The 23761-nt window shown below is 35.9% G+C and overlaps 1 protein-coding gene across 1 annotated transcript; it reads right to left on the bottom strand.

The window, feature by feature from the left end:
• Window positions 1-15282: 15282 nt before the first annotated feature.
• LOC143591178 (glycine-rich domain-containing protein 1-like) lies at window positions 15283-19916 on the bottom strand. The gene is made up of 8 exons (XM_077071469.1): window positions 19730-19916; window positions 19514-19631; window positions 19155-19409; window positions 18622-19077; window positions 16905-17422; window positions 15856-16048; window positions 15567-15722; window positions 15283-15480 (listed from the first exon to the last, which is right to left on the bottom strand). The coding sequence occupies exons 1-8, from the start codon at window positions 19885-19887 to the stop codon at window positions 15400-15402; spliced, it is 1935 nt and encodes a 644-aa protein (XP_076927584.1). The 5' UTR covers window positions 19888-19916; the 3' UTR covers window positions 15283-15399.
• Window positions 19917-23761: the final 3845 nt, after the last annotated feature.

Below are 23761 nucleotides of genomic sequence, written 5' to 3' on the forward strand. Positions count from 1 at the left end.
TGGTTTTATTATTATTATTATTATTATTATTATTATTATTATTATTATTATTATTATTATTATTATTATTATTTATTTTTTTCCAAATTCGATGCTATTTGTTGGTAACAAATCTTGAGGGGCTAAGGATAGGAAGGCCATTGTGAAGATTATACTCGAATTACTCGCCTCTCGATTTCAATTGTGTGGAAATGTTACTGTTGTGTATTCGATCTCCTTTCCATCCATGTCAATTGCGTTTAAATAAAAGTCATCGGTTTAGGACTATATATGCAATGGCTGACTTATACTCCTTCAGCTTGATCGATATAAGCTCTTATTTTGTTTGAATATCAAGGTATTGTTTTGCTCTCTGTTAATCGGTGAATTGCATTCGACTTAGCAATTTTGTTAAAATAAAGTAAAATATATGGACAAAGCAACTCATAAGAATAAAAGTTCAGTTCTTGATAAAATAATTGTTATTTATTTAAACCACTGAGTAATGCTACAGTATTGCTATCTTATAAAAAATATTAACTAAATCCTTATATAATTTTTTTAATCATAATAATAACTTGATTTCATATTTTTTATATAAAGACTTGATTAGAAAAAGGAACACAAAATCACAAATACTCCAATGATTAATCATAATTAAGTGCATTTTTATTCTTTTGTATATTTGAAACTCCTAAGTTTTGGAAAAGAAATACGGAGTTCCAGTCTTGAGTACTAGTAGTTAAGCACTCTACCTACAGGCTAAAGCCTTGAAGATGGGCTTTTTAACATAGCTCTAAAATTATTATCGGCCCAAATGAATATGCAGTTTGATGATGAACCAAATTTTGGAGACCATATAGATTATAGATCACTGACCAGTTAGGCCTCGACTTTTGAGCAACTAGGCCCAAACAAAATTGCAATTTGATGATATCATATAGCTACAACGGGACCAAACAAATGTTTTGGTTGAATATTTGTGGAAATCCACAACACTAAAATAATATAATAATGTATACATTTGAAAGTCGAAGCATATCGGATTTAGTATAAACAAATCAATCACTTAATAAGCGAGAGTGATTACTGTCAGCTTTTTATGATCAAGTAAGAAATTATTAGTCACCCTTGAACATGTAATCATTTTTTATAGAATCTTATGCCTCAAAATCAAATGAATGCACATCATCTCTTTTTTTAACACTGCTCGTAATTTACTCATACTAATCACTTATATATATTAACTCTTATATTTATCTGTTGTAGGATTTAAACCCTCGAGCTCTTAAAAATAAAAGAAGACACCTTATCACCAGGATGTCCCTTTGAGAACTAAAAGTGTATGATGGAGTTCTATTATATTAGGAACACCATTTGAAGTGTTGGCAAAACTTAGAATCATAGTGATAAAATATATGATTATAGATGGAATTGCAACATATATTGTTATTGTACGTATTGAGGCATTTTATTTCGTGATCATCTACCACAATCTTTTAGTTAACTATGATTCTTAATTTATCCCAATATCTAAATGTGGAGGCGAGGCCACATCCTATGAGCTAAACACCTTGATTCAAATGCACTAAAAACTAAGATATAGTGTTAAGGTGTCGACTTGTAGTACACGAGATGTTTCCGTCTTACGTATAAAGTAAGTGGGGTTCTATGAATTCGGTTTAAACTTTCTTACCCTAGGTATATCTGAGTGGCATTGTATAAGAGTTCAAGGTGCAAGATTACATGTTTACTTATGCATAACTTCCTAGGGATTTTGAACTCAAGGCACTGGTCAGTCTAGATAGTTTTTGAAAGGAATAAACCAAAGTCATACGTCGCCCAAAGTGTACCTTTAGTGTATACATGATGTGTTGTAAAACACATCCATTTTGAACTAAAGTCATGCGATTGACCCGAATTCATGTGTATGAGTCTCATCAAACCCAGATAGTCTTTAATCGGGTTATAACATCTCATTAAATTAAAAATTAATCTCACCAAATATTTTGTTTGAAAATCCTATAGAATAGGGATATACTAAAAAGTAATATCCGATTTAAAAAAAGAAAGATATTATTTATAATTAAGAAATAATTTTATTGTAAAAAAAATAAGCGGATCATGGGTCTCACCAAACCCATATAGCTTTTAAACAGGTAACATCTCATTTATTTGTGAAATCCTTTCGTCATCAAATTTTAAATATATATAAACTAAACATTTAAAAGCTCTCTGGTTGCTCCCTGTATCCTCTCAAACCACCATATTATTTTATTTGTAAATGAAAGTTTCTCATGCACTTGACCCGAATTCACATGTATGAATCTCACCAAACCCAGATAACCATTAAACGGGTTATAACATCTCATAAAATTAAAAATTAATCTTACCAAATATTTGATATGAAAATCTTAAAAAGTAAGGATATACTAAAAAATTAATATCCAATTTAAAAAAAAAGATATTATTTTTATAATTAAGAAACATTTATTGTAAAAAAAATAAGCGGTTCATGGGTCTCATTAAACCCAGATAGCTTTTAAACAGACTATAACATCTCATTTATTTGTGAAAATCTTTCATCATCAAACCCTCAGTATATTATTAACTTTCTTACAATAAATAAAATTAAAATCAATAAAATATATAAATATTATAAACGAAAACTATAAATGGATAAAACCTAGTGATGTATAAATTAAAGAAATTGTGTTTTCAGTTAAATTTTAAAGATGGAGATAGAAAACCCATTAAGAATGCTCTTATTTTCTATATATATAATGGTTATGAGTGGACGAAAAAGAAAAATAAACAAAAAGATATTTTGTAATTAGATATAGATATAGAAAACGAGATTTGAGAAGTTTTTAGAAGATTACTAAATTATAAGATTTATTTTTTAGTTAAGTTATAAAGTGTTGAAATTTGAGAATATAATACATAACTATAATTCATTCACATAAGCTAACACATGACCCTCTTCCTTTAATAAATATGATTCGATGTTCTATTAAAGTTGAAACCAGTATAACGAATTGGTATACATAGATACTAGGTTAAATCTCGTGTTACACACGGACAAAAAATATATAAAACTTCATTATCATCGTATTCAGTAGATCCCACCAATAGCAAAGCTATGGTACAGTCTGAGGAGGATAAGATGTAGACAGTCCTACCTCCACCTCATAGGAATAGAGAGGATGCATTCGGTAAGACCATATATGTAACACCCCGACCAAAGGCGGATTATACATCGGGGCGCCACATATTGTTTCATTACTCGTGACACTATTGGGTGTCAATATTTAATAAATACATTCATTCGCGCACGCGCAAGGTTAACAAGATAACATAAATCATCATAAATCAATATATTATAACTCATAATATTCGAACAGCAAAAACTTGTCTTGATACATTTTAATCTAGGTCCAAAATAAAGAAAACTTCCTACGTGTCCTCAAGCTCCAAAACAGCTACTGCAAACCTGAACATGTGTTAAAATAAACGTCAAACACTTGCGTGTTGGTGAGAAATCAAGTTTAATACAATACATAGATAACAATAAATCTGCGCGCAACATGTGTATGTCTGGTTTTCAACAAGGGTGTAATCTGATCGGGACCAACTCTAAGATTCATAGACTGCCAGTGCTCACAATTGAGCTCACAAACAAGACAAACTGTGCATGTGCAAACAAAAGAGAAAATCATAAACGATAGTTCTCCCGTGTTCATCTAATGGTACCATGAAAACTGCGGAATAGACCGACAAGACGGTTAATGATCCACACATACAAATAAACAGCCAAGTCTACGTCCTCAACACATGGGATACTGCGCGACTAAAATTCATAAACAAGTTTAAGACTCTAAGTTTGTATGAACACATGAACATCCCAAAACATTAAAAATAGAAAGGGATTAGGTACGAGATTACTCACTTGATAAACGATGCGGTGTAAGATAAAGCAAGAACCAACTTTAAACAAGCACAAGTTAACCTATAAATAAGATTATTGTTTTAATGAATTGATTTAAGTCTTGATTATAAGTTAGCATAATTAATAAGTAAATTATTATATATAATATATTACCGAAAATCAGGGCAGAGGAGAGAAAACGGAGGCAAGAGAGGAGGCGGCAGAAGGACAATCGGCAGAGAGCAAAGGAAGAGAAAGAGAACAGGAGAGATTAAGTGTTTTGTGTGTGTAGTGTTAGGAAAATAACATTATTATTTATAGGGAAACCCTAGGAGACATGAATCCAGAAAAAGGGGAAAAGATTCCAAGACAATCAGAACAAGACAAAACAAAAGATAACAAAAGATATCAAAAGCAAGTTCAGAAAGTAAAAGATATCAAAAGATATGGCAGCAGGGAAAAAGAGAAAAAGGCTGACAGGGAACAGTAAAAAGCATGGGCGGATCAGATAAAGGTACTGGTCAAGCATGGAAAAAGCAGATCTCAAAAGATAATGTCAGTCACTTTTTCTGCCAACCAATGGGGTTGGTGAGCATGCTGCGCCGAAAGTGGCTTTTCAGACATAAAGCAGATTAGGTCAACAGCACAAAAGATAAGACAACACAAAAGCAAACGGCTAGATTAAACAGAAGAAAACTCAAAGGGTTCAGCGCGAGAAAGCTCGAGCGCACGCGCGAGAGCGAAGGCAGACACAGAAGGACAAGAGAGCGCGAGCGCGAAGGCAGACAGAACCAACCTTAACGCGTCGCGGAAAGAACTACATTTCTAAGCGCGCCGCGGGAAGAATCACATTTCTTAGCGCGCCGCGGGAGGAACTAAAATTCCTAGCGCGCCGCGGGAAGAATCACATTTCTTAGCGCGCCGCGGGAGGAACTAAAATTCTTCGCGCGTCGAGGGATGAACTACGATTCTTAGCGCGCTGCGAGAAGAACTACAAATCCTTAGCGCGTCGCGGGAAGAACTACCGTTCTTAGCGCGCTGCGAGAAGAATTACAATTCTTAGCGCGCTGCGAGAAGAGTTCGTCTCGCGTATCGCTGAAACAGGTGGTCTTCACGCAGGATTCCTTGTAAGGGGTCTGGCGCGTGGAGCTGCGCAGACAACCTTAGGCGGGAAGGAACAAAGGACAAGCAAAGAGTTAGAAGAAAAAGAGGGAAACAAGGCTTAAGGGCGGGACGGCGACAAGAGGGAAAAGAAGGCGGAAAGAGAGAAGGAGAGGGACGGGACGGCGGAAAGAAAGAGAGAGAAAGAGGCGGGAAGGAAAAGTATATTATTATTATTAAAAGTAAAATATAAGTATAAATATATATTAAATCATAAAAGAAAGAGATCGGGTCAGAGAAACGGGTACCTGGGTCGGGTCGGATCAGGGCAGATGTCACAATATATATATGTGTGCGCGCGCGTGTGTGTTATATACATTTTAATGAATTGTAAACATCAGATAATCTAGCATTATTATTATTATTATTATTATTATTATTATTATTATAAGGTTGCACATTGTTATTTTAATTAAAAAAACCCAACATACAAAGACAAATAGAGAAAATTTACAATTTAAAACATAATTCTAAGTTATGTCATATATTTATAACTTATACCATTAAACATAAAAGACATATTAGTTAAAACTTCATCATCTACTAAAGTCATATGTTATAAATTATGAAGTGTAAACATGTAGATGTTGTAACATAAGTTGTGTGTTACAAAAACTATTTTTATAGAAATTATAAAACATTTAAGTACACAACATAAAAAATGCTAAAAATATGAATATCACAATAAGTTATAATTATAATTTTTATTAAACCGCGCGTTTAATAAAGCAACAATATAATCCAAACCTTGCGACTTAAACCACCATTTCAATCCAAACATCCATAGATCAAGTCCAAACGTTCATAAATAATTTCTCAAAATTCAAAAAAAACAAAGTAACAAAGTCTCAAAATTTTTAAAAATAACAATGAAAGCATTCAATTGTCTTTATTACTCAATAAATAATAACTATAACAATTTATTTTGAAACTTTTTTCAACTTAGGAGTTAATGTTTAAAATTAATGTTTAAATTAACATGTGAAAATTATATAAATAGAAAGTTAATGAGTTGGAAGCTTATGTGGACATTCTAGTTGAATGTTATGTGAAAACCTTATATTACTTTAATAGTATAGTAAAATTATATTTTGTTTACTTTTTTTCTTATTATTTTATTACTTATTTTTCTTCTCTTTTTCCCTATTAATACTTGTGTATAATTTTTTTTTAAAATCAATACTCGAGTGAGCCTTCTAAGATGACATGTTAGACATTCATATTGATTTTGATACTCACTCAAGAACCCCATCATAAAAGAAACCTATCATTATGAGAAAACCTGTTAAATCAGATTTCAAACATAAAACAATAAAGATCTCAACCATCAACCTAAAATCATACCATTAGGCTAGAAGGCCAACTACACTTGTTCAAAAAGTAAAGTTAAGTGTCAAATAATTCATTCTCTTGGAACCTATATATTAATTACCTTCATTTATTTATGGCACATAATACTTTAATGCTTATTAAATGGTTGAGATGAAATAAAAACTTAAAAAGGATTTAAACATGGAAAAAGGAAATAAAATAAAAGCAATGACGACGAATACTAACTACATGCAAATTGTTAAGTTTTAACAATATTATATTGCACACAATTAGATACAATTCCAACCAATAAATTCCTTAAAAGGGGAAAACAAACTTAGAAAAAGACCATTTAAATTATAAAACAAGTCAAAATTGGTCAGCATGCCAGACCAGTCTTTTGGTCACGGCCCCACCCAAACCCGTGTGGACCCCACCCACGTTACAATTCCAGATCACAATGGACGGTCACGATCACAAGCGATAATTGATACTGACATTTGGTTATAACAACATGCAAAACAAAACCCTAACGAAACCCCAAATCCATTCTCTTCAATGGAGAAAGTGAAATTGATGTGTAGTTATGGCGGCAAAATCCACCACCGTCCTCATGACCAGAAACTGTCCTACATCGGCGGCGACACGAAGATCCTCACCGTCGATCGCAGCATCAATTTCTCCAACCTGATCTGCAAATTGAACGCACTGTGCGAGTCCAATTCCGAAATCCGATTCAAGTATAAGTTACCTGGACAAGATCTCGACGCTCTGGTATCAGTTTTCGATGACGAAGACGTCGATAACATGTTTACGGAGTACGATCTCCTCCGCCGCGTTTCCGCCGCTCCGGCGAGGCTACGACTGTTCGTTTTCTTTCCGGCGACGGTTACGGCCACGACTCCGGTCGCACTGCGGTCCGTGAATCCGGACTTTCTGTTCGGATTCGATAAGGAGTATTCAAACAACAACAGTTCCGAAGCTACGGACGCAGTCACCGGAAAACAGTTGCCGCCGGAAAATGCGGTGCTGATTCAGCAAATTCCGGCGCCGGATAACACTACGGTGACACGTGGCAGCTACGTGACGCCGGTTGTGAACCAGACGTCAAGCGGTTATTTCCAGAGAGGAGTGGGAAACCGGGAGCAGCCGGTGGTGTATGGTTATGTTCAGGGTGGGAACCGGGAGCAGGCGGTCGTTTATAGTTTTGTTCCGGTTATGCTCTCAGGGGAAGGGGCGAATATTCCAATGAGTGGGAGTCCACTGAGCTATGATGGGACGCAGCTTTCTACGGCGATGATGAACGCCACGTCTAATCATGAATCTAAGTTTGTTCCTGGGGCCCACCTTGATGCTTGAATTGAGGAATAATAATGAAATGGTATATCTTTTGTTGATAACTTGATATCTTTTTGGTTTTGTTTGGATTCAAAAGTTTTGTGGTTTATGTGTTTAGTGGTTCAATTACAGTTATCGGGTTCTAATCTTTTGCCAATTTGTTGCATTATTGCCATTACTTAATATTATTATTATAAATAGTTAAATTAATTTATCATTATTAAAATTTAAAAGTTATAAACCAGTTGCTCATGTCAATGAGCTAGTGGTGGAGTGGTAAGAAAGAGATTTGGTGTTTTATGTGATCCAGGTTCGATTCCTGCCCATAGCATTTAGTTTCAGAGGCACCAAGGTGATGATGGGAGACTAGGCGATTAGGTGGCTTTCACTAGTTGAATCCTTGAACTGAACGAGTTTTATCTCACCGCACTGTCGTGCCTTCGGTCTAGTGTTCAAGGGCGTTGGCCTTAGGTGAGGGCTTTTCCCGGATCGAAAGACGAGTGATCCCGATGCGGTGAATTTAGTCAGTAGCCAATTTGGAGGATTAGTTGGACGTTCAAAAAAAATAAACCAATTGCTTATTTGGGTATGAAATAAACCAATAATCAGTTTTTATTTTTTTCATCTGAAGTTATAAATGCTAAAAAGATTATTTGGAAAACACAATCTCAAACACTCCTTAAACAGATATACATGATTAATTGATTACTAACTACGTACGTCTGAAAACATGTTTCAACATTTAAACGTGTATTGATTACTAACAACATACGTCTGAAAACATATTCAACATTTAAACGCGTGAAACGTACGCATTTACTATATCTTCTTTTTATCTTATAGCACGTCTTTATTTTCGGGACATGCTTATCGTCTTGCCGACATGTGTTTTAACATATGATGCTATGTTTCATTTTTCATGATTCATTTAATAAAGGCGTCATAAATTGTAATTTCTAAGGCTGAGGGGTGTGGGGCGCTAACCTGGACGCGAGAGCCCCTCCGCTCGCGCCCCCAGGCACCAACCCCACACCACCGGGGCGCGAATCTGGGCGCGAACGGGGCGCGAGCGCGAGCCCCCAGGCAGGCGTGAGTATGGTCGCGGGAGAAGAGAGAGAAAAGTGAACGTTGGAAATGTGAACGTTGGAAAAGTGAACGTTGAGAAGGATTAAAATAAAAAAAAAAAAGAAAAAAAGTCCTATATAATACACAACTTCAAAACACATTTCAACAATATCAACCATATCAAAACACAACTTCAAAATAAAACCCATTTCAACCCATCTTCCCAACTTCTTTTAAAAAAAATGTCTGGAAATTGGTACCCAAACCTAGATTCAGATTATATTGACGACGATTTATGGTCGTCACCAGACCAACCGATGTTTTATTCGGGGCCGCAAGAAACATCCGGCTTTCAACCATCCAACATACAACCGTCTCCTAACTTTGTTGTTCCAGAGACACAAGAATCACACGGTGATGCTACCGGAGCAAGAAGACGCGTCCACCGGAAAAAACAACCTGTAACGGACGGGCTGGGACCGGCTTCGACTCCGAGCACGAAACGGAAAACCACTCCGTGGTCATCGGATGAGAAGGAAGCCTTGTGTCGGGCTTGGATAGTCATTTCTGAGGATCGGCGTTGCGGTAATTGTTTTAACGCTTTTAAAAATGATTTTTAATAAAAAAGTTAAATAAAAAAGTTAACTGTAAATCTAATTTAATTATTCATTTTGCAGCCGACTACCAAAAAAGCAAGGTTTTTTGGACAAAGGTTAGGGAGACGTTCTATACGCTCGTTGGGAGTACAGAGCAAAACGCCGATATGATTTCGGGTCGGTGGTCCGAAATCAGAAAATTTGTCGGCTTGTTTACTAATCTTTTCAACAGGAACGCCGGTCGTATGAGACCAAGTGGCAGTGATGATTTGGCGGTTTACAATTTCACGGTCGAAGAGTGGAGGCAGGAGTGTTTGCGGAGGTATGGGACGGTGAAGACGTGGGACGATTTAAAGTTGTGGGAGAGGTTGAAAAGGTGTTCCAAGTGGGTTGAGCTTGTGGCGCCGGACCATGATGCGGAAGTAGAGCCGAAACGGACTAAAACTAGTTCATCTGGAGCGTATAGCACTTCCGCCGGGTCGGATTGCCGCGTTGGATTCGACCTAAACATTGCGGGGGAGGAAACGTCTTCACCACCGAGGAGGCGGCCATTGGGACGGGACGCCAAGGGGAAAAAACCGGCTGAGGGGGGAGCCGTAAACATCGTCGATCTTGTTGAATCCCTCAATAAATTCAACAAAACCATGGAGGTGGTCTCTAATGACAAAAAGGAAAAAAGTCGAATGAGAGATTTGGACTTCCTTACAAGAGACTTCAGTAACCTAAATCCGGTCGATCAAATGCTGATGGAAAAGCAAAAGGAACGTATCCGAAAGAGGTTGATCGAAGAAGACCAAGCCGAAGAATAAGAATAATGTTTTTTTAGTACTTTAATTTTTATTTTATTTTTAGATATTAATGTGTTTTTTTTAATGTGTGTTTTTTTTAATAATTTATGAGTTTTTTTAATAATACGTTTTTTGAATATATTTATAAAAAAATAAAAAAAAATCCGCTGGAGCCCCTGCTGGAGCCCCTCCACACCAGGGCCAGGGGCTCCAGCGGGGGCTCCAACACCCCCCTTATCCAGTTTCTCTCTTTGCCACACGTCACAATATTATTGGCTGGAGCCCCCACTCGCGCCCCCGTTAGAGCCCCCACACCCCTCAGCCTAAGACCATTACTTGTGGGTTGGCGCCCCCTTCAAATGGAAGATTCTGATGTGTTGTCACATCTCCTTTCCCTTTTGCGCTCGCTAAACCACTCACGCCTCCCCATTGGCACCTAAGGCGCGGTGTTTGGAACTCAAAAAGTGCTGATATTGGGGTGGGCGTTAACCATAACAAATAGCCTACTAAATATTATATATATCTTATTAGAATAAAGTGAAAATGACAATACAACTATGCATGCAGTTATGAAGAATCTTTCTCTCTTTAGTAGTAGATGCTGCCTAAGGTGATGAAAGAGTGACATGGTCCAAAATGTGAATTGACGGGATCCTTAAACACCATCACTTCAACATAGTATAATGTCTCCCTAAATATCTAACCAGACTTTTATAGGTTTTAATGATTTGGTCATGTCTTATATTAATTTATATTACTGAAGTATGCAGATTTTTTTTTTAATAAAAGGTAAATTTACGGTTAAGTTTTTTAAGCAAATTTTCAATGAAAATTGTATATGAATTCTCGGTATTTTAAAAAGGATGTATCCTTATATTATTGAAAGATTAATATAATTAGAGAGAATATAACTGGATATTTAATTTCGTTAGTTTAATCAAGTACAATTTTGATTTCTAAAGGAGAGAAGGGTGATGGTTGTGGCATGGGCAGAAAATTAAGGTTGTGACTAGGGGAGTCTGGAAAACATCATTGCCAGCAACGGGAGCTAGGGCTGGGTAGCGATGCTTTGTCGAGGGACAGGGAGAGGGTTGGTATTTATAAAGTGACTTCCCTTAACACACTCGCGCGTTGCTCACATGAGCCAGTAAATGGCCTAGGTTGATCGTCATTAAGCCAATTGACCATTTACGAAGGCATATAGTATCCCAGAGGGACTTATTGCGTAAAAGTCGTGATCGAGAGATAAAACCCATAATGTGGGAAGAGATGTACATTACTCTATATTATAAAACTTCTTGTAGGGTAGAATTTAGACATAACAATCAGATAATTATAAGTCTCAATATTTTGACAAACCGGACCGTTGCTTTATTTGAGCTTTTAACCCGGTATCCACAACACATGAGGCCTGACCTGATATAGGACCATCTAGTAGAAGCGGTTCATGACTATTCCCATGTAAATTATTGTAAAATAATGTGTTTCATAAACCATAACACTATATTTGTGTAACATCCCGAAATTTCCAAAATGATATTAATTATATTACTTAATAATAGAGGGAAAGTTGACTCGGGTTCGGGAAATAAATAATAGAGTAGGAGTTGGTATGAGTCGGGCTAGTGTTAGATTATTTGAGATGGGTTAAATGAGAATGGGTCTTAGGTCCATGGGCTTTAAGGGATATAAATATCCCCTAAACCACCATAAAACCCTAACCCTCATCTCTTTCCATTCTAATCTCTACACATTCAAAAACACACACACCATAAACGAGCAGGATCCGAGAGAGAGTAAACGTTAGTTGGTGCTAGATCGTCGTGACGAACCAAAGCAACACGACCAGCTCGTGTTCGTAAGTCGACTCGTTCAAGGTACGTTTATGGTTAGAAATCGTTCGTATAGGTTCGATTTGATTTGAGAAATGGTAGATCTGAGTTTGTATGGTAAAAACGAATCCAACAAAGCTAAACTTACTAAAAATGGTTATGATTTGATGGGTTAATCGATTGATAAAAAGGACCCGTAACCTATATGCCTAAATCGCACCCTCTAAACATCGATGTTAGGTCGATTTGATAGTTGGGGTTTGTAGGCGCTGGTCAGACGATTCCATGGGTACCTAAATTGAGTTATTTGGTTAAGGAACAAAGGATTTAAGAGCGAACAGAACCTGCAGACGACAACTTCGCCTGCAAGCTAAGTTCGCCTGATGAACTTCGCCTGCAAGCTAAGTTCGCCTGATGAACTTCGCCTAAAGCTAAGTTCGCCTAAGGTTTAACTTCGCCTAAAGCTAAGTTCGCCTAAGGTTTAACTTCGCCTAAAGCTAAGTTCGCCTATGGTTTAACTTTGCCTAAAGCTAAGTTCGCCTAAGGTTTAACTTCGCCTAAAGCTAAGTTCGCCTAAGGTTTAACTTCGCCTAAAGCTAAGTTCGCTTAAGGTTTAACTTCGCCTAAAGCTAAGTTCGCTTAGAAAATAAATTAAAAACCTAATGGAAAATGTGTTAAGACAGTTAATGTAAATAAAATTTTTCCAAGCTGACCTGGTAGCTCGACCCCAGCCAGGGGCTCTGCCCCTTGGACCCTGCTAGGGGCTGCCGCCCCTAGACCCCGCTGCCAGGGGCGCTGCCCCCGGACCCCCGTTCGTTGTGGGTAGTAGTTAAGACTGGAAAGATGATATGAGTAGTGATAGTTGTTTGATACGTGTACTTGTTATACAGTCAGCCGTGCACAGCTGAAGAAAGGGATTATGATTAACGGTGAACGTAACCGTGTTCAGGTGAGTTTCTAGCCCCATTCCTTGTTATGTTTTCGGGGCTGTGTGCATACTCGATGTGTTGTTAATACATTTATCCTAAGTGATAAGTGTATGTCATATGTGATATGTGTGATAGATTTGAATGATTGTTTGTCGGTACGCGAATGATCTTCGGATATTGCGCGTACTGTCAGGTTAAAAATAAAGGTACGAATATTATATATCGAAGATGTATGAATATTTCAAATGAATACTTGTCGGGGCGTGAACGATCTTCGGATATTGCACGTAACGACAAGGGGTATGGTTGTTAAATGAATGAGGTAAGGAATGCCTAGAGTGTTCTTATGTTATAATGTAAGTATGTGTATATAGGTACACGAATGGCATGTGAGTTCTACGTTCGACATAGTAAGTTAGGATGGCAAATCCCTCTAGCTTCTGTCGGACATAGACTCGGCTGGTGATGGCGTAGTTAAGGACTGCGAGCCTTATACGTGAAGTAGATGATATATGTAAACGTTGATAAGGACTGCGAACCTTATACGTAATGTAGATAGGCGTCAGCATAGGAAAGGACTGTGAACCTTATACGTGCTGTATTTGTAGCATAGGGGAGGACTGCGAACCTCGTACGTGCTATGAATTAGGTTGCAACATAGGGAATGACTGCGAACCTTGTACGTGTTGTGGATGTATTTCAGCATAGGAAAGGACTGTGAACCTTATACGTGCTGATTTTGTAGCATAGGGGAGGACTGCGAACCTCGTACGTGCTATGAATTAGGTTGCAACATAGGGAAGGACTGTGAACCTTGTACGTGTTGTGGATGTACTATGGTATAGGGAAGGACCGCGATCCTTGTACGTACCATAAATGGTGAACATAGGTAAGGACTGCGAACCTTGTACGTGTTCACGACCTTGAGTACAGGTATAGACGGTGAACTATGAACGTACTCTCGGTAGACTGAGGTTAGTGATTGTAGATATGTATGTATGTATGGTAGCAAGTATGTATGTAGAACAGAAGGGTAACTAGTGAAGTATGGATATGTATCTACAGATATGTATGTATGTGTATGTATTGTATGGCGTTCGATTAACTAGAACTCACTCAGCGTAGCTGACTTTTAGTATGCACGCAGGTGAGCTGATTATAGAGTTAGCATGAGGATGACACACGGCATGGATTGAACGGCTGGCATCTGAAGAAAGAAGTAAAGATGTTTTAAATATAAAGTTTTGTGTTATGGTATCAAATAAAAGATTTAATGTTTTGTAACAAATGATTGATGTTTTATATTCCGCGAAAAGTTTTAATAAACTCTGATTTGAAGAACTGTGTTTATGAGTAAATCCGACGCTAAAGTAGGGTCACCGGGTTCGGGGCCTTACAATTTGGCTCTAAACTGTAAGATTACAAGAAGTCCAAAGTCCAAACCGCATGTTGAGCTTGACGAAACAGTGAAACACGACCTGGAGGTGATGATATTGAGACTAAACTTTAGACGACAAAGGCATGTTGTATCGTAAAAAAACATAGATCTAAAGGTTGGAATATCAGATCAACATCATAAATTGAAACACGAAGTGTTTTATGGATCGCTCTCGGTTTCTCCTAATGAGATGCAAAAAGCCGCTTATGGGCATGGCCCTCCTCTTATCCCTTATGCTGATAAGCTTGAGTTAGCCCCTAAGGCCAGTTTCCATGCTCAACCCTGCCCACTGCCCGCGCCCATTAGCCGATCACCAACAACTGTGAGATTGACTTGAAACCCAACTCGGTACTCAATCACCAATTGGTTACCAAAGCTGGGCACTTAGTGCTGAAATTACTGGAATCTTGGTGGTAATCGACTAGCTGAAGAAGCTACTTAAGAGAATTATGTCTCAGTTTCCGCATAGTTTAGTTCCCTTTGTTTCAACTTAAGGACAAGTCTTATTACTGGGACAGAAGTAATGATAGAAACCCTGCTAAGGTTCATCTACGGAGCAGTGGGTCAGTGTGCAGTTTCTATCCAGTAACCGCTATAAGTAGTATTACTCATTTCGTTCTTTTCGCTTACGTGTTTTCTATTATCTAATCCTTTCGATTAGTTCCTATTAGTTCCACGCTTTACTGGAAATCAAAACTGAGATCTTGACAACTATGAATGAAACAATCCCAACTCCCTTTGACAACAAATCAACCCATGATATTCTTTGGAAATAAAACTGTAAACAAAATACTAATGCATTATCATCTTTAGACATAAATATTATATATATATATTCTGCAACAAGCACACAAACTTTACATTTTCAAATCATCAAATGCTTACATATTTCAAAAACCCCTGTTTATTAGTAAAGAAATCGTATTGAGAAGTAATCTCGATGGAACCTGTGAGTCGTCTATTGGAAAAAAGAAAACTATGAACAACATGCAAAGAAAAAGTTAAACGACTATACAACCTTAAAACCAATCTAATTATATTCTTCCTTTGTGTAAATGTTTTGATGCTATAAAAGCTGAAAGTATTCCAATAAATGCAAACCAATCTTCTTGTAACTGAGAAAACAGAAACAGAGCATGTAATGATTATTAGCAAGTCCACAAATCTTAAAATAATCAAAAACTGAAAGGGCGAAACGTACCGTTAAAAGTCCAGACTTGAGGTCAATCAGTCCTACTGCTTTCCCATATGGATGTTCAGCCGAGAACTCGACCGCTGTCATGAAATTGTGTTCGTCTGTTTGCTTATGAATGTGTTTTGGTTCATAATCTAGCTTTCTACCAGTAATGAGTTTAACCTTGCAACATAATAATAATAATAATAATAATAATAATAATAATAATAATAATAATAATAATAATAATAATAATAAAAAATAGTTGTAAGATATGTAAATGTAGATATGATTGATTAACACAAGCAATGCTCACCATGTGTGGGCCCGTGAGCAGGAAGACGGAATCTTTATTGTTGCTGTTCTCGGGCTTAAGGGACCATAAGGAATCCAGTAAAGACCACTCTTGCCCTATACGTTGACCAACAATGATCGTTTCTCCTGCTGTTGTGAGCCCTAGCATCTCTTTAGTAGAGTTATTGTCTGTACTTTTTGTTCTTTTCAACCCCCTGTCAACCAAAGTAAATTAGATTTTTTCATGTATTTTCAAGCATATAATAGTGTCACGAAAATTAAAACATTAAATGAAAAGCAGTATAAACAGATATTAATAGTATCTTTCTAGCCTAGATTTTGGCCCATTTATATGAGCGAGCCGATTTGAGTTTTGTTTTCTCTTTTGATTACTCGAATACAAAAGAGAACGGGTCAAATTGGTTGAACACGTAGAAAAAGCCTCTTAAATCATTTTATACGAAGAATTAGATCATTACTGTAATAAGATTGTTTCTGTAATCATAAACTAGCGCATCATTTATTTATAGAAATAATTTGTTAGTTGGTCAACCGTCCACCCAACACATGTTGACCTATTACCCAAACTGGGGGCGCGCATGGGTAAATTTTGGGCTCAAACCAAAATTCCGGTTTTTAAGATTTTGAAAAGCCACCCAGTTTCGATTTTACCATTTTGGCTTTGAAAGTTTTTGTCCGAAAAATAAATTGGTCAAAAATAACGAATTTAGGCCTAAATCTTTTTTTCTTTTTTCGTTAATGATATACATTTGGGCTAAAATATTTGGTTAACACATAACATTATTTATTAGATTCTTATAAATTACTTAATATCCAAAATAAATAATGAAAACACATAAATTTGGTTCAGTTTTTTGGTTGTAAGTACATACAAAACCAAAACCGAACCGAAAATTTGGTTTTTACAAAAAAATAACACGAAATCCTGGGTTTTTGTTTGGGTTCTGTTTTTTCGGTTTCATACACACCCCTATCCCAACCTAAAGTTGATTTTCACAAAAACAGGTTTATGCCAAACATTATAGTTAAAAACAATATCATAATAAATACCTCATTCGAAGTCTAATAATCTCATCGCCAGCTGCATCTATAACATAACTCCAACTCTTGGTCAACCGCAGCATACTTGGAAGTGGTAAAAAGCAAGATTTTGTTATAGGACGGGACGTTTGTAACATCTGAACCACATGTGGTGCGGGAATTGGCACGGTACACGAAACTGCAACTCGCAGTCTGATTGGTTCAGAGGTAACAGTATCTGAACTAGGAGCCAAATCCAACCATTTTTCCACCGAGAGTTTATGAATAGGGCCAAAAAACTCTTCCATAGAAATATAGCAAGAACCGATAGTTTTGACCTTTGTTGCCTGCGACACGAGTTCAAATACCAAATATCCAGTAGGTTGACATTGAAATACGGCAACCTGTTTCTGGCCCGACTCAGATTCGATGTTGAGTTTCCTTTTCACATTGAATATTCCATCTGGTTGTTCCTTGCTAAACAAGGTATTGACTTTTCCCTTATGATTCTCTGGTAGGTTCTTAATTTCTACAAACTCCAAAAGGGCCTGTAAAATTAACACAGTTTAGGCCAACTCTAGTATTAAGCAACAGACGTGTGAGTGGATCAGAGAAGAAGAGCTTAAAGCTTGAATGTTTTCTCAAGTAGAAAAAGAAAATTCTGTTATTAAACATCAATAAGAAGAATGTTCATCTAATATGGAAGATTGGAAGTAACAGAAGAGATAAATAATTTATAGCATAGAAGCTACCATAAAGCACATCAAATAACAAATGTACCTCAAAGTTACATAATAGAAACAAGAAGGCGTGATTTTGGCCCAAATAAGCAAAATTTGGTCCACTTGGGATTTTTTGTTAAGGATCCTACAATTTACACCAAGTTTTTTTGCTTATTGCACCAAGGTATGTGACTTTAGTTAATATGTAACTTTTACTTTTGTTTTATAACTTTTAATATATAATGTTTTATGAAAAAACAGAATATGTTGTTGAGATATGTTTATTTTTATCTACTTTTAGTGTTAAGTTTTTTAAAAAAACGGAACCGTATCAAATATACTAACCGACAAAAATTTTATTTGATACGGCTCCGTTTTTATTTTCAATCATGTTAACACTAATACGTAGATAAAAATAAGCATATCACCACCACATATGGTTTTTTTTATAAAACATTATATATTAAAACAGAAGTTAAAGGGTAAAAACATAAATGTATATTAACTACAGTCACATCACTAGATATAAATAGGCAAAATGTTGGTGCAAATAGATTCACCCTTCAGTTAATACTTTTTGTTTATTTGGAGAAACCAATACAACGGCGTTAGCTACTGCAAAACAGTGCTAAATATCTTGGCGCTTTAATCAAGTCATGTTGACACACTTAACAATTATAAAAAAATAGGTTTTTAAGTATGTATGTATGGTTACTAGTGACAAATTAATCATATACTTATTTGTAATAAAATATTAAATTTAGACCCATTAAATCTAAATTGTAATTAGTTTTAAAACTTATAATGCTGCTCTTCATTACTTCTAGTAATAAATAATACACCTTTAAAATGTATTCAATATATTTTTGTTATAAATTATAATTTCAAAAGAAAAAAAAATGTTAGCAGGACAGTCCCTCCGACCCAGCCATATCCATTTATGGCCCTATTTTGGCCTGTAAACAGACCGTCCATATTGATACATCTAACAAAGTTGAATCTTCCAATGAGAAACAAAGAAATACCTCAATGTAACATATTTTAGAGCCATCAATCAACCTCTCAAGCCCACTAACCGAATCAGATTTACTAATGGCAATATCTGGTATGCAAGGAGTGGTAGTTACAGGAGACGGAGCGGTGCCTCTATACATTGCACCTGCCCTCCAATATCTTGAACCAAAAGTTTCCTCCCACTGTTTGGTAGTTTCAGAAAATCCCGTGTCCAGTTTCTGACCTTTTGCTCGGTTTTGATCTGTGTCATCATGTTCTAGAACCTTCCCAATTAATTCTGTAAGGTCTTTGCAGTAGGAAGCAGGGTGTAACTGGTGAGTATGCCACATCAGATCAATATCATAAGTTGGAACACAAAACCGTTTTAAGGATCGCTCCCTGTTTCTCCTAATGAGATGCAAAAAGCCTTTGTATCTTGCAACAGCTGCTTTGAGAAACAGATCACTCTTCACATGAGGTCTGGATACCTTAATCATTAACAAACAAATTGCATAAATTAGCCTCCAAATAATACAAATAAAGCATGTTAAGGACTCATGATTACCTGATAAAAGAACGGGCTTTGTCTCTCAATAGCCAAAGTGAAATCATACTTTGAAAAGCTTTGATTTTTATACATATCTTCAGAAAACTTCGTTGATAAAGCACGCGTCATGTCAAAGTCATAGGGCTCATTAGGGTATAATTTGTTCCATATTTCTTCCGTTTCCCGTCTCGATATTCCTTGAACGGAAGACACAACGTTACGGTTGTCAAGAATCTTTTCATAAAACTCTTCACAATCAGACTTGTATCTAACCTGATAAAGATACCATGAACGAATTGCTTTTAGGCTCCAAAAGCATAGAGTCACGAATAACATGTACTGGAATCAGAAACATTTTCAGTTAATAAGAATCATACTGGATTGAGTCTGTGACAATGCCAAACCCATTCACAATCAAGAGGAACCACTAACGGTCCTTCAGTGATCCGAGACTCCGAATGTTTAGCAAGCAACGGAAGCCAGCACGCATTGTACCTCAAAATTGAGTTTACCAAAATTATAACATTACCTAAAGAGAAGATCACAGGCAATAAACATTTTACGCATCAAAACCGCATAACTTGTTGATTTACCTATAGATTGCCCATTGTAAGGCCTGGCCTTGATAAAGCCAACGGTTTCTATCTACCGCTTCAAGAAACTGCAGTTGACGTTTAGCAGCAGCCAACAGATCTTCACTTATTGAAATACTCTGTGCTGCATTCCACTCTGACTCTTGTTCCATGTCCATTTTTATTCTCACCTACGAAAACCGTAATCTAGTTTTATAATAATATCGGCGATGTAATATTATTCCGTAAAACAGATTAAAAAGAAAAGTTGTATACACATATTTACAGCTAAACAAGAAAAACACTTGTCAAATAAGCCATAAAATATTCCTGATCCTAAATTACTCGGTGCAGGAAAAGCAATTATTAAGCCACTTTAATACACAATTGCAAGTTAATAGACTAATCCTAAATTATTGTAATACGATTGGAGATAGCTATATGAATCCGTTAAGAACCCTAACTTCTGGCATATCAATTTTCTGTATAATTGAATTGAACTGAATTAAGCTATGAATTGAAGGCCTAATGGAGTTAAACTGAAACCTTTGATTGATTAGGTATAACAAAACTTCAAATTTATGGAGTAAAACTAATAATTGACTAATAAAAATAAAGTGATGAAAACAAGTAGGTCAAAATTGTAAAAGCAAGCTAACAATTACCGGCAGAAGTTGATATAATACTCGCGTGTGTCTGTGTTTGTGTTTGATAACGTCTGAGAAGAAGAGTGCCTGCCGGTGACGGTGGATAATAATTATTTGTTTGATCCAACTACCAGAGCCGATCTACAGGTCTGGGTATGTTATGTATGTATATGTATGTATGTATAGCTTTCGAAGATTTTTTTTTTCTTTTGTTGGAAATTTCGAAGAAACTTATATATTTCCAAAACACGGTCACGCAACACAAATTCTTTTTTTTTTTTCTTTCAAATGAATGGCATTAAAAAGGGTTGAAATAGATAAATAGATTAAATAATGATAATGATGTATAAAGTTTATTGCTTTTTGAAAGATAATATGTACGGAGTGACCAATGGTAAAATGTCATCGTCAGCTAGCCTAACTTAGCCGTACGGAGTCCTTAAGCGCCTCTAAATTATCTCCATTCCGGGGAAACCCTACCCGCATGAAGGCTCACTGGTGGTAAAACCCGGATGCCCTCATGACCAAAATTTGTTACTTTATTGGGCCACTCATGTCCCCCTCAAAGTGCTGTAATGGGGATTGAATTTGGATCTCCATTAAGAAACTCGTGTTTTCTACCACTACATCGTATCGGAAAGAACACACCAAGTTTATTTTAAATAATGTTTTTGAATTTATTACTTGGATCATGTATGTTTTTTAACCAAAATATTATTTAACTATGTTACTATTTTATGTAAAACTAACAATTGACACGCGCGCACATTTAAAGACCTTAATGTATGTACAAAGTTCTTTACCTGAATCAAAATACAAAGTTGTTAATATTTTGGGTCAATCCAACTATGACCCATATAAATAGTTGCCACTTTTTACTCGGTATCCGAATGCTGGCTCGGTTAGTCTTCTCTCCAACTATACATTCGATTCATCTTGTAAAGCCCATATATGTCAAAACAAAATGCACAGTTTAACTCACAAAAGTAAAAATGATGTGTATTGTTTAACCTCCTTAATTTATACATGTGTGTGATATATAACTAAAGCAAATTGTAAGCATCAATGCACCAAATCCAACATAAGAATAGTATGTACACTTGCAATTTTAGTCTTGGTCACACAGGTCAAAGCAATACATGAAACGGGTTAAATAACACAAAATGTCAGCTTAACTTACGTATTTGCCCTTCTGCATCCTTGGAATTATGAAAAACAGAAGGTGACTTTACCTAAGAATCGATAATAGAGATGAAAACATGGAAGGCGAGAAAGAAAGTCTAATTAAAGAGAAATAAGAGAAGGTTGTAGAGCTGCAGAGAGTGATGAAAGTGAAAGGAACCACAACTTGTAGACTAAACGGAAAAATGACACATAGGAACAGGCAAGGACACTTGTCAATACGGCATATAACCAAAATGAAGAACCCAAGGTACATACATCACAATCGTAGGTACAACACCCTAAGCACAAGCTTAGACGTAAATGTTAACATATAAATATATATCATCTAAACATACTACTTGTTTATGCCATTCCTGTTTTGATGTAATAGAATAATTCATTCCTTAAAGGGTGTAACATTTAACCGATAAAAAACATATTACCTGTTTACATGAAGCTGAAGGGACGAGTCGTGATTTATAACTTTATTTTGATATGTATAAGTTTTACATTTTGATTTCAAAAATTTTAATATTAAACTAGGATATCTGTTCAACTTGTTTGTTTTTCAAATAAATGTGTAGAATGACCGATTTGCTCTCACATAACCTGAGTTAACGAAAAAATTAAGTGGGTTAGGACCAAATGACATACAATGTAGCATTTAGATGCGTAAAGTACAAATCATATCAATTTTGAAAATAAATGACATACATAGAGGACGATCTTTGTAATTTTGCCTAAAAATTTTGAATTTAAGTATATTACTATTTTATGTAAATTATATCATATATGATAGACGAAAAATAAATATATTGTTGTTTATATGGAGGTGTGACTTGAAATTTTGATATACATAAAGGTCATGCTTAATGGTTAGGCTGATTTGTGAATGGGCTTTAAAGACAAAGTTAAAACATCATGTCACTGTCATGTAAGCAGTGAGACTTTAAGTCCAATTCCCTTAAAACCCCGTTGTGATTTAAAGCCACGTTGGTCATTACCATGCTAGCTTAAATTATATTTTAAATTTTATAAAATTTTAACAATGCAATAAAAAGTAAATAAAAACATAAAACTACTTAAACTAAAATAATAATAAAAAAACCAATAAAAACATAAAACTACTTAAACTAAAATTCAAATAAAGCTATCCTTCATATTTTTAAGCTTCCTTTTGAACCTTTCTCTCTAAATATAAATAATTTTCAAAATTATTATTTTTATTTATTAATCTCAAGTGATCGTTGTCATCATTGCTAGCCCCACCTTTCTCACAATCACCGCCCAGTAACGTGTACCAAATTTAACTTTGTCGCCCCACGGCGTGCCGGGCTTTAAAGCCGGCCACCTCACTTTGTCGGACTCCTTCCACGCCCACAACTAGGGGTCTTAATGTATATTAAGGGCATTTTCTATCACATAATTATCATTTTTTTAGTCAAAAACATGCGCAATGGATGATGTCTTTTCAATCATTACCACTTCAAACCACATAGGACGTTATTGTAAAATGTTCATGCCACTTCACGCTACTATAATGCCTCAGGGGTGGCGTAGAAGCTTTATCCACCCCTATGATGCCTTGTTACACACCGACTAAGTTTTACATTAAGATATCACCGTATCAATTCAACTCGTTTGCTCCATCCATCATCCACTAAATGTAAATATTTCTTATTTTTGACATAATAGTTTAGTTCCATGTGAGGTTCATTTCATATCGAAATTATCAACCATTCCATAAGATCTCATCACACTTGAACGCAGGTTATTATCGCACATGAACTCAATTTTAATGAAATGCATTAAGTGAGTGGAAAGTTTTGAATTACAAAGCCTAGACAAGTGTGTAATCAAGAATAATAGATGAATATTACCGGTAAGGTGTAGACCATGATAAGATGTTAAGTCCAATGCTGCTACGTTTGATACTTTGATTAATGGAGAGAATTTTTATGATAAATAACTAAATAAGAATATTGAATATAAGATGATGATAGACTATCTCGATTTATATAGAAGTTATTTGTGATATATTGTAATGTTTATAGTTGATATTATTTCCATAGTTAGTCACATATTATTGTAATTATATATAGTGAAGATGAATGGGAAAGAGGCAACGATTTTCATTGTGATTATCATTATTTACATGGTATCACGAGCCAAACCCTAATCCTCCTTATAAACTCTTTTCTGGCCGGCCCTCCTTCTCCCGCCACCACCCTCTACCTTCATT

The sequence above is a fragment of the Bidens hawaiensis genome, unplaced genomic scaffold (genome assembly GCF_021521415.1).
Source record: "Bidens hawaiensis isolate Kalapana, Puna unplaced genomic scaffold, B.hawaiensis_p1.1 tig00039442_1, whole genome shotgun sequence".
NCBI lineage: Eukaryota > Viridiplantae > Streptophyta > Magnoliopsida > Asterales > Asteraceae > Bidens > Bidens hawaiensis.